This window comes from Pyxicephalus adspersus, chromosome 6 (assembly GCF_032062135.1).
Source record: "Pyxicephalus adspersus chromosome 6, UCB_Pads_2.0, whole genome shotgun sequence".
NCBI classification, from domain to species: Eukaryota; Metazoa; Chordata; class Amphibia; order Anura; family Pyxicephalidae; genus Pyxicephalus; species Pyxicephalus adspersus.
The window spans coordinates 63,691,131-63,707,578 of NC_092863.1; the positions used below are offsets into that span (position 1 = coordinate 63,691,131).

At 36.4% G+C, this 16,448-nt stretch overlaps 1 protein-coding gene across 1 annotated transcript in view; it reads left to right on the top strand.

Annotated features, from left to right (window-relative positions):
• The window catches only part of DTWD2 (DTW domain containing 2), a 101,442-nt gene extending 85,357 nt beyond the window's left edge, over window positions 1-16,085 (top strand). Inside the window, exons 5-6 of the mRNA XM_072416052.1 lie at window positions 13,689-13,817; window positions 15,023-16,085. Of these exons, the coding sequence (XP_072272153.1) occupies window positions 13,689-13,817; window positions 15,023-15,193 (300 nt within the window). The 3' untranslated portion in view covers window positions 15,194-16,085. The remainder of the gene's footprint in view (window positions 1-13,688; window positions 13,818-15,022) is intronic.
• Window positions 16,086-16,448: the final 363 nt, after the last annotated feature.

The window sequence follows — 16,448 nt, forward strand, 5'->3', positions numbered from 1 at the left end:
GGGAACTTATGGGTAGGGTGAATGGGGATGATGTTTGGAGAAGGGAGTGGTTGCTGAGAGTATATGGAAGGGGGAGGCTGTGTGGGGGACCAGGGTTGGGTGAGATGTCACCAGAAAGTATCAGTAGAGAATAAAGGTGCAGGAGCACAGACAGAGAAATCAGGAGGATGAAGGTACAGAGAGATAATGAGTTATCAGACTGGGGAGGACAGGTAGTAGTGCCAACAAAGAGAGATCAGGGTGAATAATACATTTTTACAGATAATTGCGAACCATATGCGTACATTAAACAAAGTCTATGAGAGGCAGTCCTGTAATATGGGTTGAATTGAGGCTTCTAAATTTGCAGGATTTCCAGGAGTGGGATATGATGATTCAGTCAAAGAGCTGGTTGATGAAATACCAGTTCAGAATGGCAGCAGCAGAGGATCCGTTGGAGTCCAGGTGGATAAATCAGTCCAAAGGCAGGAGATGAGAGTGGCAGAGTAAAAGAGTATGTCCAAATCTGTTCTAATCCCTGCTTCTATTCCCTGGAATTCCCATTGCACTTGGGGACCAGGGTCCCAACGTGACCTTGCCTGTTTAAATAGAAGTGCTTTGAACCCTGATCATGGATGGACTGATCAGAGTATAAGGAATTTGGGATATCAGTTGAACCTGGGGAAGGGAGGGGTTGGCAGGGCAGTAAATATCAATGTGCACTCAGCTGGAACTAGGGGATAGCGAACAGATATATCTATGGGGAGAATAAAGTTGGTGCAATAAATTCATCTACAATGGGAGACCTACCATATACAATCAGATGAGGGTTGCAGGGGAAAACAATTGCATACACAGGGCTGAGATTTGGCAGAGTGGGAGACGTACCATATACAATCAGATGAGGGTTGCAGGGGAAAACAATTGCATACACAAGGCAGAGATTTTGGCAGAATGGGAGACGTATGTAGAAGGAGAGATAAATGGAGATTAGTTGCAGGCAGATGAATGTGAATTCATCAGTGATGCTAGTAGAGGATGATGAGAATGATTATGATGGAATTCCTTGGATTAATTCCCATTGCACCTATAATTTTGGCACTTAAGAATTGGGCACGTGACCTTGACTACTGTTTAAATAGAAGTGCTTTGGGCCTGATTATGGATGTCATTAACATAGTCTAAGGCCAATGTTTGGTTATAAGCCAATAAATCATTGGTATGTTTTTTTTATAGATATGGGTGGAAACCAGAGTCCCAGAAAAAATCCATACAAACCCAAACATACAGATTAGACTTGGAAGGTGCCCTGGTTGAAATTCTGGGAAACCTACAAATATATTTGTGAATAATGTGTAATAGTTGTGGTGTTTTCTTCTATGGTTTACTAATCTGATTTGAAATCTTTAATCTCTGTAAAAACTGTACATAGCACACATCAAATCAAACCCACAGCTTTGAGTATCAATAATTAACATAATTGTTATGACTCATAATATTCTGGAAGGGAACAATTAGCATGTCTCTCTTTTCTAGCAGGTGCAGAAATGATCATTTGGCTTTCGTTGAGCACATGTCCGTGTATGGACAGACAGTTCCTGATTTTTTTTCTCTGTATTTTAAATCTAACAGTGTGCACCTGTCTCTTTGTATTATTGTTTATATTTGGGAATTTTGACTTCTCCATTTGAATATGTAAATGAATTGTTCCCTCTGAATTTGATAATGTGTGTTTTAAAGATCCGATTGATTTTGTAAGCAGTTGCTAAGGTTGAATAAAGGTTCTGTGTGGGTGTAATATTGCTGAAGGTATGCACTCATTTGCAGTAGTCTTTTATGTATGAAATAATATGGCTGTAAATACCTTTCTATCACAAGAATTACCAAAGGTACTAGTGCAACTTGACCTAGACATTGTTTAGGTGTATTAGATTGTGAGACCTTCTAAGGAACAGCTAGTGACATGACTTTGGGTTTCTATAGCACTGCTGCATTACACTGTAATGTTTACTGACGAGGAAAACAGAAACCTCTGCTAACAGTGAAAGTTTTGAAAGTGAAAGTTACAAAGTAAAAGGGTAGATTTAGAAAACAAAAGATTACCACACGTGGATGCCCTCATTGGAGGGTATAAAGGATCTGACTTGATAGCCATATTAAAATGCCATGTAGAAGCTCCCAAACATAAATATCTGATATTCAGTCATTTACTTCAGAAGTGGCACAAACAGCACATTTAAGGAACAGCTTATCAAATTCCATGTTCAAAAACATTCTAATGCCCCAGTGAGCAACTATTTTTTTATATAACATTTTGTAGTACAATATATTCTTGCAAGCGAACCTGTATTATTTAAAGAACTCTAACATTGCAAATAGCCAGGTATGGTTAAACAGCAACATGTTTGTTATGTTGGTGCCTGTGTACCACCAGTGGCAGTTGTATCATTTTAGGCTTATTATGGCTATGCAGGAACCCAGCCGTTTTTATAGCTGACTAGGGAAATCCTTCTATTCACTCAAATAGTCAGTCCCTCAAGTAGCTTTGACCAGAGGACCTGGAGGAAGATTAAATTTATTTATAGGATTGCAATTATTCATGATATTTTCTGAAGAATGGGGAGGCTAAGAATAAGTTTATTTTTCTTTGCGTGTAGACTTTATTAAAGCTTCATAATATGCTCAATCAGCTTTTTCAATTGGACTTCTTTTCCCTGGACATGTAGTCCAAGCAGACTAAATAGCACTTTTTTGCCAGATAAAATTTGACTTTTTGTGAAATGTTGACAACCTGTACTTCTATCTCCTCCACATATGCAGAAAGCAGTGACACCTTCTTTATTATTTGGCCTTCAAATAACATTCAAATTTTTCTTTGCTGCAAGATGACAACAGCCAAAGCAACAATAAGAATATTGTGTTAAAGGTTGAATTGGTAATATTTAGCAGTGTTACTTTAAATGTCGTAGTTTTTTTTTGGGAAAATTATTTAGCTGAAATATGGGGCACATGGTAGAGGGACAATGTTTGCATTAAAGGAAATGAATCCTGAAGAACAATAGATATTCCTATTCCATTATAAAAATTAGTCTCTGGACCTAATGCTTCGCATAAACTTATTGTGTACAGTTGTTTCAAATTGTATCACAGAGGTTCTGATTTAATGCCATAATCATTTTGGATGCTTTTCTTTTTTTGTCATTTAGAAAACACCTTGTTAAGTTTCAATCTTTTCCTGTCACTGAGCTCCACTCTTAATTTTTTTCAGTTTGTGTTGGGCAATTGCTAGCATTATTTTTTAAAGTGTTTTTCTTGGTGAATCTTTTTTTAATTTCATACTGATAGACCTGTTATTTGTTGTCTAACTTTTTTGACCACTCAATGTGATGCACATGTATTGTAACTTACATTGTGTCACTGAAACTAATTTTTCATGTAGTTTTTCCAGTATTTTGTCAATTGTTTAAGTCCATGACAGACTCATTGCTTATATTTATGTTTAGTAGTTGATGCTGCTGATATAAATAATACATTTTTCCTTTAGGGGTCATTCATGGGGTTGTCCTTTTTGGAAGTAGGGGGAAATCTCTTCAGTAGGAATACAGAAAGCAATGATGATGTAACAGAGGCTCTAAACTTCCTCTTCTATATCCTAAGCAAAATGTTTTGGTTGGCATTGAGCCTTATCCTTAAAACTCGATCTGCCTACTTTTATTGATATTCTAGAAGCAATGCAATGGAGGGATTTTCTATAATAGCTTGTACATAGAAATGCCAAATAAACTGTGATCAAGTTTTAAATTGTATCATGCACAGTTGTCAGGACCCAAGAGATTTATCAGGGAGAATGATGGCCATTTCATTAACAATGGCAGAGTTCAGTGAGGTGAACTTGTTGAGTGCTTATGTGTATTTGTCCTTTTTTGCCCCTGGCATTAGGTGGAAGGAATATACGCTGAGCTCCCTGCTAGGACCTCTGTATGTAATGTAATGACCCAAACTGGGAATCCATGACATGATAGTATCTATTTTTCTTTCTGGACAGTTCTGTGTTCAGTTCATTAAGTGAAGATATTCTGTGTATAAATCTCTGCAGTGACTACTGACTAGTGTTCTTATTGATTAGAAGCTGCTGTAATTCTCTGACTCATATGAGCAATAATCGCTGTTCCTTCTACTGTTTTTGCACAAAGTTTACATTTTTATCTGCATTTTTACTGTTAATACCATTAGTTCTTCAGCAAGAAAATGCAATGGATTTTCTCAACTCACACATGGCTTTTGTAAATGCTTTTTTTTTTTTAATCTCAGTATCTGGTTATTATTTAAAAGTTTAAACGCTGCATGATTGTTATTATCTTAGTTCCCATATATTACATAAACATATCTAAAATCATGTAAGACCTTCAAAAGTGGCTGAAGTGTCTGCATTGACTCAACAATATTACTGAAGGATGAAATTTATATGGTATTTTGGACAATCAGAGTGTGCATGGTCAAGCTCTGGAATTTTTACCCCTGGGTCCATGTACAAGAGTTTTATTGCTGTCAAGCCTCAAAAATCAAATAAACAAGTAAACAACAATAAATCTTGAAAGCCTGGCCTCCACAATGCAGTGCCTAGGTCCTGAGTAGAGAGTTGGCAAGTCCAACCACTTGGGGTTCAGCCCACCCCCATGAAGAAAAAAAAAGTTTTAGATATTTGATAAGTTGATACTTGGGATGGGATTTTTAGGGTTTGTCAGGACACAGCGGGACATTGTTAAGGTACAGTGGGATACTAATGGGTACCTACTGTACTAATGAAATACTACTTACCTAATCTCGTATGGGTAGATTGAATCAAGAACAAGGCCAGAAGGTCTTCAAGTTTGCTTGATGAGAATAAGGGAAAAAAGAAAGGCCTTCTTTCAGGTTTACGAGTGTCATTTACCTATTTTGGTAAAAATATCAGTATACATAATTTAATAACCTCTCATTCCTAAAACATTGTCCACAGCTTTCATCCACAATAAAATGCATATCCTTTGTCCTTTTTAGAATGCAAGGTTCCTGTAGAGCAAGCAGTAACATTTTTAGTTGGCAACCATTATCAACATGTGTGAGCACAGATCAAATTATGTAAATATATGTGTCCTCATAACACTGTCATTTTTGTTCAGTCTTCCCGCATCTTCATTGTCTGGTTGGAGATGTCATGGCTCCAATGTACATGCAATGTATTTCATCTCAGCAGAGACTCATTCTGAGCCTGTACATTGATGTTTCAAAAAATGAAACATCCTAACAGGCAGGAAAACAGATCACCGGCAGAAGAGATTTCACTGTCTTGTCTGCAATGAAAAAAGGCTACCAGTCAGGATAATTTTTAAAGCAGACTTTCACTAAAGCAAAAGGTAGCTACTGTAAAGAATCTAAAATATAAAACACATTCTGGTTTGTTTAAGACTTTTTTGTTTAAAATATAACTCCAAATGTGTTCCATAGGCTGTCTGTGCAGGGATTATAAATAGTTAGCATCTACTTACCATAATTGCTCAAATATAGTCATATATAATCATCGTAATAGAAATCTGGATCCCATACAGATCTTTGCTTTGTTTCTAAGTGTCTGGCACAGATCAGCCCACCTGGTGGACCCTTACACCTTGTGAATTGTTGGTTCTGCTTCAAAATGTTGTATTAAAATTCAAGTTGCCACTTTTTTCAAGCAGCAGCACTGCAATTCACCTTTGTCAGCCAGTTCTCAACCACCACCAAGACCTAGTTATTACTGAAACAAATGAAATCAAGTGAAATCTCTTTTGATTTGTTTTTAGCTTTCACTGCCATTGAGTTGTGTTTTTTTTTTAAGATAGTTTATACAGCATTCCAAGGCAGTCTGCTGCTCCAACAGCTTCCTTTTATCGTCTTCACGATGTGCCAGAAAACCACCTTGCTTCACAATCACACCCAAACATCCATAAAACACATGTATGACTAATCCCAGACGCCAAGTGTTTGAAAATACAGGTTTACCCACCCTGGTCTTTTCAGTACCCACCCGGTTAATTTTGGATGCTTGCTGAAAAGTGCCAGGTGGGTATACCTGGCTAAAAGGGGCTGGGGAGAACACTGGGATTATTCAGATTGGTGATGTAGAACCACATGATTCACTGATTTTTGGCACTATTTTTAAACACTTGGCATCAAGGATTAGTCATACGCATTTTTTTAAGACCCAATACATGGGCACTAGACAGTTTGGGTATATTATATAGAAGATGATGAAACAATGGGACATAAAAAGGGGCAGGGCATTTGAAGCTTAGAACCAATTAAATAAGGGTGGTAGAAAGCTGACAAACCTAAAGGGGTTACAGGACTCAAATGGCAACAACAACTGTGAACACTAAATTTGTCATGAGATGCCTTGCCCACAGTTTCATCCCACCCAGCTTAAAAAAGTTTCTGGGGAGAACATTGAAGCCCTTACTCATTTGGTTTGTAAATATCAGCTTGAGCTATTGATCTCTTTGGATCAGCAGCACAGACTTCCACGAAATCCTACTAAACAGAAGTTAGCATGTAAATGGAGCCAAGCACCCCATCCTTGACTGTATCTTATGAAAGACTACATGATATTTGTTAGAGAATACTGAAAGCCTTCTGAGCATGTACTTGAGGTGGAAATCGATGTGTTAGGACACAACTACATGCCAGCAACTGTCAGACCAAAGGTGGCTTTATTAATTACCCAAAATCAAGCAAACACCTTTCTATCATTAGTCACATATTATGTGTTAGATCTTTTTTCACTTGTGCCCATTCACCAGACAGTCCAATGTTGGTTGTAAATAGGCAATATTCGCACACATTTTTCTAATCTTGCTGTTTGATGTGTGACTTTAGTGGTTTTCATTTTTTATTTACTTTTTACTTGATAATTTAACCACAAATGTTTACAGAAGATATATTTGAGAGGTCTTTTTGCTAATGATTTATGGAACTTTATAGCCTAATCTTGTATACAAAATGCACATGGTAATTTTAAATGTCTTTGAGGTAAAATTATATGTAATATATTGCAAAAAACAAAGATTAAAGTATTTGCTGCTGACAGAACATACTAGATCAATGGAATGAATTGTATTCTGGAAAAGGGCAGGTAATAGACATTGAAAGGCAGACAGGCTTTTCATGTTGCATCACCAAATCAAAGAAGGCACGTACAAACAAACAAGAAAAAAAAAAGATTTTCCTTCACATGAAACAATTTACAGCATATATATGTTTGGAAAGCCTGAACAATTTAGCATTTTATTGGTGTGCTTTGTGCTGCAAATTGGGATTATCATCAAATTTTCAGTGTTATTTATGGTTGATATGCGTTAATGAGCCAAAGAAAACCTTTTTTTAGTGTTCATGGAATTATTGTGCATTCACTGTTGGTTTCCAGAATACTGCTGACTTGATCTGTTACTGGAGCATAGAGGTAAAGCGGCAGGGAAGCCAGCGTTAATTGTGTACGTGCTGGTTACAGATTTAGTATGAATTTGTTTAAAATGCAGTTGTTGTGTATTGGCACCTATTCCCTCTCCATCCATCTAGATTATAAAGATGGAAAGGGCTTGCTTGAATGTTTGAGCCTTTTGCATGCTGACCGGTCAGGAGGAACAGTTTGCCCCTGATTCATCAAGCAAAATCGGATTATCGGTCGCGCATTCGTATTAGCGATCCGGAATCGCGCGCGATCGCGCTATTCAACAACCGGAAAAGCTCGCGCACGGAGCCGCGCTTATCTTGGCACTAGATTAATACTGTCTAATAATAATACATAGCATACTTCACACTTTATGGAGAGAGGGAAGAGGGAAATTTTTACTTTAAAGAATGTGGGCAAATGGCACAATCCTGAAATAAAATCAATATACAAAATATAATTGGTTAGGCCAGCAAATGGTTTTTTTCATACCTATGTTTCCCTTATATTCACTTTTTAAAAATACCAAATTGAAAGATTTGGAGGCTGGATGAAATGTTTAGAGCAATATAACACTTTTTATTGCTTAAAATATAGAATATTTTATAATGTATGAATCCATCCAAAATAAGGACACACTTGGGAGGAATGGGGGGACTAAAATCTGTATATCCAAGTAGAAACTATATATCCAAGTCAGGGACAGTTGGAAAGAAAGTACACAAGGTCTTGAGATCAGTCAATGCTTGTGTAGACTAGCTATGTCTTTTTCATTTGAAGTGTGAGTTATTCTGCAAAATTCAATTTACTTTCATTGTAGTGTGTTTGATGTGTATGATTCTACATTTGTGTTTGACCTACTTTGCGTTTCTTTGAAACTAGCCAGTGAATATTCTTATCTGCTGTGCTGAAATTCCTTTGGATTCAAGAAACACTTGTACAGGGACAGGCAGGTGAAATGCTACTCAGATGTAGGTACTGGATTCAGGAAGAAAACCAAAAATGAAGTGTTTTAAAACTTTGCTTAAGCTAAACATAAGCTTATGAGTCAATGCATGGCAAACAACATGCAAATTCATTCTCAACCTTAGTGCCAATTTGAAAAGCCAAGCACCATTTTTGTCTGTATATTATTGTATTCTTATACGTGAAGCTGAGAAGGGTGCTGGCATCCCAGGACACATTCCTTACCTGATGCTGCCACATAAAAATGGTATTGTAATACAGTCTGTATGTGGTAGTGAAATGGAGAAATGGATATTCAATCTGATCACTAACTAATCAAAACAATTATGGCAGGCACATGTTTCTTTTGTTTGTTTTTTTTTATATATCCAGCAGCTTTGTCATATCCTTGTAGAAATGAAAAGCCACCTGATCACTGTTCATTCCTGTTGTCACATTGTGGGGCTGATCTTTACCTCCCAGTTTCCAGCCTCCCGAAGATCTTCAGTGAGCCCAGGGATCCTAGGAAGAGGATGTTGTTTTCTAGATAGCTGAAAGAGAATGCAGATAGGTGAATGAAAGTACTTAGTTTTAAACACTTCCAGGTTTGGAGTTGTCAGAAAACATGCACATTGGTCAAGTGTACAGCCATATCGGAGACTTTGTGGCTACAGTATGCTTAGGCTACAGAGAGACCAAGCATCAGAAGTGCCTCATTCCTCATTAAAAATGTAAAGATAAAAAAGCAAGAACAAATAAAATAATTCACCCACCTCACCCCACATGTGCACACATACATGCATTTGCAAGGTACATGTACATGCACATACACATAAATGGCTATTACTTTTCAGATATATTGACGCACAGCATAGATAGAAGAACAATTTGTTGACCATCACTGTACTTTAACTCTGAACTGATGACCTGTAATGGTTTTAACCCCTCACAGTCTGCTTACATGAATCCTAATTTTTGACGTGCATTCATTCTAGGTTGTTATGAACTTTTTCTTTTGTAATTAAAAAAAACATGATACTTCTTTGGTTTTCTGTTGCACTTTTCCGTTACAGGCAAATTATGTTCTCTTTAGATTGTTTGTGATTGGCTTTTGTGAAACCTCACAGCTCTTCTATAATGTCAATGTTCCTGTGGTGCAGAAGGCTGTCTTTAGTGCTGAACCCAATTTCAGATTTCAGTGTATAGAAAAAACAAGCTGGTGAGTGGCAAGAAGGAGAGGTCCAAACAATTTTTATAATCAGGCATGCATTATGTTTAGTAAGCGTCTACTTTGAATCATGAAAAAAACCCATTCTAACTTGTCCAGTAGTCTTTTCGTTGGAGAGATTTGCTTTCTTCCACAGTTGTATTTCTTTTCCAACTACCTTTTATCAATCACCCAACTCTCTCCTGCCATGGTTGTGTGCAGTAATCAAGTCCTACTGAATAGTATGCTAGGATTCACAGCTGTAACTGGGTGCATGGTTTACAAGCCCCTGGAGTTACCAATGTTACATATGGCACATATATTCAGCACGCTATATTTCATTCTGATTCCCAGCAGTATCCCTCTTGGAAGGTAAAACACACAAGCTCTTAAGCTGTCACTATGCATTACAGATGGGCTGCAGGGAAGGTGTGATTTATTTATATTGGTAATGTAAATTTCAGTAGTATGCTTTACACTATGAGATTTAATGCTACACACGTTTTTTGTTTCTGAAGTGTATATTTTAATTATACATAGACATCTTTAATTCATTGCATGTATTTTACTTTTTATGTGGAAAAAAAACTGCACTTTGTGTAGTGTTTCAAGAGTTTTTAATTAGTCCACTGTGCTTTCTATAAAATCTGTAATCAAGGTTGTTGAAATAGATTTTTGTTAACCTTGCATGGTCACCTGGGTATTTATTATAGTCTATTCAGGTTTTTCTTTCTACATATCTATACTTTAGGTACACCTAAAAAAGGAAAAAGTACCCTGAAAAATTGGCCTTTCATCTTAAATTTCAGCTGAATAGCAGTGAACTGGTGAAATGGTAGTACCCAACAAGCTGGTGTCATCCGTGTCTGGTATGGTTTGTTATGGTATTTATGTGGGAGGCGCTGTCAAAAGTCTAATTTGCCTAAACTGTAACTGTTTGAAGTATATATATTTGGTTCGTTGTTGTGTAAACAAAATTTAAATACAGTAAAGTTGTGACAAAATGTTTTTCCAACAGACAAGGTGTCAGGTGTTCTGTTTGAAGTAAATATTAGCTTGTATTTAGCATAGGTTTGTTAGCTTGTATTAAGGTAGTCCTATTTACTTTATGAATATTATATATCACATTACACGCTTTCTTAGCAGAACTGCACAAATGTGCCCCTATTTATCAGTGCAAGTCTGTGGGTCAGATATGACCTCTACTCAGTAGAATACAGTAGAATAACAGTACATGGTGTATAATAACTTGCTTTTAACGGTTTTTTTTCTTCTTATATTTACCTTTCAAGTTCCTTCTGTCCCACAACTGAGCTTTGTTACCTTCAAAGGCTAATGTGTATTCAGCATCCAATTCACTTCTGCATGTGTCATGTGCCTGGTTGCTTTCTTTCTTTGGTTTGTTCTGCTAACCTTTACTTCACTATAGGAGTGATATAGATGTTGGAATATAGAATGACTGACAGTAATATTAACATGAAAACTGAACTTTGTTTAAAAGCTACAGTGTTCTGCCAAAAATTATTTTTTTTGGCTGGGTGGGGAGAAGCTGTCGATGCGTGGCCAAAAAGTGAGCCGGGCAACTTGTGACAAACTTAGACATCCCATTTGTTGTTGCTATAGAAAAACAGTAACGCCCTATAAATCTGTTCACTTTCTACCACCTTCCTACACTATATATTTTTCTATTGTCTTTATTTTATGCACCAACTGTCCAGTGCCCTTGTATTGTGACCCAACCTAAAATAACCACCCAAAAACAGATGGGTGGTTACTGAAATGTGCCGATTGTTGTGCTTGGCTAAAAGAGGCTGGAAGGAATAGTGAACTATGTCAACTCTTGAAAAAAAATTATCAATAGCCTTGTAACATTCCATACCTTAATAGTATGACTTCATTTTAAAGTAATTTTTCCTGCACCATTTTTCTCTGTAAAATTGACTTCATCCTCACTGTCCTATAAGAATGAACCTCTTTTTTTTCATATTCATACAATGACTGGATGTAGAAGTGTAATCTATTGCCCACTGAGTCACTGGATTTCAAGCACTCAGTATCTCTGCAGGGAAGTCGCAAAGCAGCCATCAAAACTAAAAAAGGATTACGGAAATATATCAGGGCATAGTTTAAAAGCAAGCTAAAATATACATAATAGGCTGAATCATATGAAGTTCAAAGCAATATCAGATGGTCAAAAGGCCTTGGTTTATTGTTATAAAATTTCTGCACAGTCTAAGCTTATTTACGCTTTAGTTATCTGTATCAGTGAATTTTAGAGCTGTTGTCATATTAATCCTATACCAGTGTGCACCCTGTGACATGGTGATGATGCAAAGAACCAGCTCTGTTTATTTACTGTGATGCTGTAACTAAGATTTAACTAAGCCGACTTAGCAACTACCCAATGCAAGAAACCATTATAAAAATAACAATGTAACTTTATATTGCTAATGTTACTGCCTGAATATGAAAAACTTTTGCGCAAATTGTAAAAATAATTGTAACTCCAGCAAAATAATTATTGCAGTTATGGTCATAATGGCTATATAAGGGCTAGAAGCTGTCAAGTTTGTATTGCTGCAAATCCCCCCACAGGGGAGCATCTCCCTGTCCTGTGGGAACAATAGCAGCTTAGAGAAGTCTCTCCAAAATAAGGGTTAGCAATCATCTTTGAAAAAAAAAAAAAAAAAAACAGTCACCATGACAGAAGTGCAAGTGAATCTCCACATTAGGAGTAGGCAAAGCAGTAAAATCCATGTTGGTTCTATCTTTTAAGGTCCCATTTAAGGTTGGTCAAACAATCATCCACTTGTTTGTGAATGGCATCAGGCTCCACTAACCAGTCAAAATATTGCTATACAAACTTTTTAAACACAGGTGGGATTCTATAATAATACCTCAATAAGCAGTGTGTGTACCTGAATATGTCTTATCAGGATCTTTTAGTCCGCTACAGCATAATTCAAAAGAAGAGAGGAGCAGCACATTAAGTAAGTCAGTTGTTCTGCAAAGCTAGAAATATGCCGATGGGCAGACATCAGACTTACAGAAAGATGACCTTATCACTGTGCTCCTTCTTTACTCGCTTAGTCATAGGCTGGGGTCAGTATAAGAACAAAAAGAGGTAATGACCTGCAACAATGGTAAATTGGATCTCTCGTCATGCCCCAAAGAGCTGTTCTATGTATTGGGGCTAAGTGGGTGGGCAGAAATGCTAACCTCTTTCATCTTTTTTTCTATTTGTCTGAAATTTAGCTTTAAACTAGCCTCACATGACACTACTGTTAAAACCTGATCTACAAATAACATTTTGAACTTTCATTTTAGTTCTTCACATAATATAACTTTCATGTAACTTCATTTTTGATTTACTTGTCTTTAACGAAAATATTATTTCTAAATGGTGAAACAGTTAGTTGAGAAATATAACCAGAAAAGATTTCTCCTTTGAACACTGTACATTAAATGACTACTTTATTGAGGGTGAAAGATCCATTGTCTTTTGCAGGGGGAAAAAAAAAGTTCTAAAAGAAAGTTATTGTTTTCAGTCCCTGCACATGTTTGTGAAATGTGATTGATGTTTATATCTCGAATGCTTGCAAGGAAGAACAGTTCGATCAAGGTTAATCCTTCTTTTAATGGTATTATACTGAAAGTGATATTTGGCCACTCTTGGAAACAAGTTCTGTAGGGATTATGATGAAATATTATATTGGGCACCTTTTCATTTATTAAAAAGTAGACAGAAATTAGTACAGAAATAAAAATGTACTGCGTTTCTGTTGGCACTGTTCGTGCTTAATAAAACAATTCTAGAGTGGAAAGTTTCTTACATTAAATTAGATTCAGCTATTGCAGAGAGGTGTTATACATTTTTGGAAGTTTTATCCATCTCCTATTTCAGAAACAAATAACTCAGAAAGTTACAGTGTAAAAATGATCTCTGTGAACCCCAGATTTATAACATTTAATTGCTTTGGCTATGGGAGTTTTTGAGAGGTGACTGTATCTATCCAACTGGCACAAGGAAGCGTTGAAAGTTCTTAAATTTAGGCTTGTGGTAATCTGCAATGATCCATTATGTTTTTCTTACAGGTGCAATTAAAAACAACTGTATCCAGTCAGTATGTTATTCGAACTCAGCCTACGAACACTTGCCTATCAACTCTGGAATGTGCTGCTATTGCTCTTTCAATAATGGAGAAAAACACTGCCATACAAGAGGTAGGTAATAAAGTGCAACATTGAAGACATTCATTTTACATTTAATTTCACTTAACACTTTTGATTATTTCACACAATGCAGCTAACCAATAGTATTCCTATTACCTTCAGCCCTGTGATGTTATGTGCACCTCTGTTACCAACTGCTAATCTGTGGAAATTGTGTGCAGTGAAGTACAAATTGGTAAAATGCGTGATCTGTCATCAGCTGTCACTTTGGTTTCAAGTTGACCTTTGACACCTTTTATTCTCTCTATAAAACTATAGTACTGCATGTTCCTATTTATCACCAATTTGTACTTAGAAATACCTTAAAATACACTTTATTCTCAGTGAAAATGGGATTCTGTCTTGCAACTCCAGTATCTAGTTCTTATAAACCTAAGTAGCAGCCACAGCCAGTGATGGAACAAGATCCTTCAGCACTCAAGGAGAAAAGGCCAAAGTGTGCCGCCCCCTAAGCTGCTCTACTTCAGCATCATAGTTTACCGGTCTTGCTCTTTTGATGCCCGCTACTGCTAAGTCTCTCAAGGAATCTTTCTTCTTTGCCAACCCCATGGCCTGGCCTTGGCCTCGCCCCTTCAGCAAATATTTATCTATATATACATACATACTAATTACCAAGATCCCTGGGCTTAACTCAGAATCCTATTGGACTTCACAGTCATATTTAAACACTATGTACAACTGATAAATTACAACTGAAGAGAGAGGTGGGATAATACTTTAAAAATGGAGGTTGTTCATACAATGTCTATATTACTGCATATCTGTTTTTGTATCTTCACTTGAGGTTTAACTAAATTTTCCTCCACTTTGGCTATTTTTCTCTAAAATAATTTGCCCTGTTCCAAGAACTGCTGCACCAAAGATTTTGACACTAAATACCAGCATACCAAAAAAAGACATGTAGCTCTTCCATAATATTAATGTTTTATAGCTTAAGATACATATTACTAAACATATATTTTTATTGTCCTCAGTTATCCACCACAAGGCAAAATGTGGACAATAAAGTGATAGCTGTGGAAGTGGTGGTATTTGTCACAGAAAATATGGAATTACTGAGCAGTATCTCGGGATAAATGTGCAGCCTTGACTAGTAGAAGACAAAAGTGGATACTATAAAAATTTAGAGTTTGCAATTTATCTTTAAGCTATTTCCTGTATTGATTTATTTCTTCCTATTATAATTTATTTGGCAGACGATTCTCTCTCCTCTTCGAGCTTTATGCTCCTTCCAACTACAGCACGGTGCTCAGATTCATCACAGCAAGGAGCATCTGCTTAAAAGTGGCCAATATAAGAAGCCTATGCCAAAGAATAAGAGGAAACTGAAGAGAATGGAACTTCTGGTTAACAACGTTAAAATTTAGTTTTTCTGATTATCTACTACAAAACACTGATTATTCTTTCATTGATCATACTGATAAATATGGGTTCTGTTGAACCCCTAAGCAATACCTCAATCTTAAATATATGTTGCAGATCACCAGACTAATTGTTTTGGTAAAAAAAAAAAGATCTTGACTCAAACTATCAATGCAAAGTGTAAAGGTATGGTTTTCTTGCACCTTTTGTATGTATTTTCAGAGAAAGCTGTCCCAGTTTTCCATGTTTGTGGAAGAAAAAAGGCCAAAGTGATAGGCCTTGATCTGCTCTGCAGATAGGAAGACCAGTTCAGGCAAAATTGCTGACTTGCTGACTCTTTTTAGACATCTGTCCCCAAGGCTTTTTAGGGAATAATACTTACCAGTGTCTGGAACATGGAGCCTAAATCAGCATTTTCTGCTTGAGTGTGGAGAATTTGTGTTTTAAAATATTTGAATTTACTGGAGCAGTAGCTAAGAGTATAATATGTTGTGCTGTAAGTCTGCATTAAACTTGAAAAATACAATCTGTGGTCTTTAAGTAATTGATTATGCCATCTTTGTATTTATACTGTATATAGTGTATAATTTTAGTATTTATTTTTAATAGATTGATGAACAAAATATGTCTAATTTTTGTTTCAAATCTCAGATAGTTTGATAATCAGGTAATAGGTGATTATACTAAAATGTTATTTTCCGTTGTTTAGTTTTTAAAAAGAAACCATTTAAATATATGTAATAGCAAGGCCTAAGAGAACTACACCGTGCAATTACTCTGTGCCTCTGTTAGATCATCCAAGGATTTTCCCTTTTTTACTTTACTCACTTTTCTTTTTCTCTCATATTTGCATTGTTCTGTTTTATTTTTACATGAATACAAAATTTGCCAAAACGATGCCTGCCATTAAAGGGAACAAGAAGTAGTGCTCATGTGCCTAAATGTTTTCTGCATTTTCAGATTCCTCAATAGACTACTCTGTTGTGGCATATAAACTGAGGGGAATGTGTGTGCGTTATTTGGTGGACTTATACTCAGACTTCAAGTAGTGTGTAGAAAAAGTACTGTGATATGAAGACCTGTAATTCTGAGCCACAAGGAAATGCTAGAAAAGATGATGATGTTGTTTTGGCATGCCCTTGCTTTCTTCCTTATCCCATAAGTGTTCTGCAATCATATTCTAGTGCAGTTTACATCTTAAATTGTTAGCCAGGTTCTGTGTATTCCCTGTGCAATATCTTGGCTTCATAGCAGTCTCCA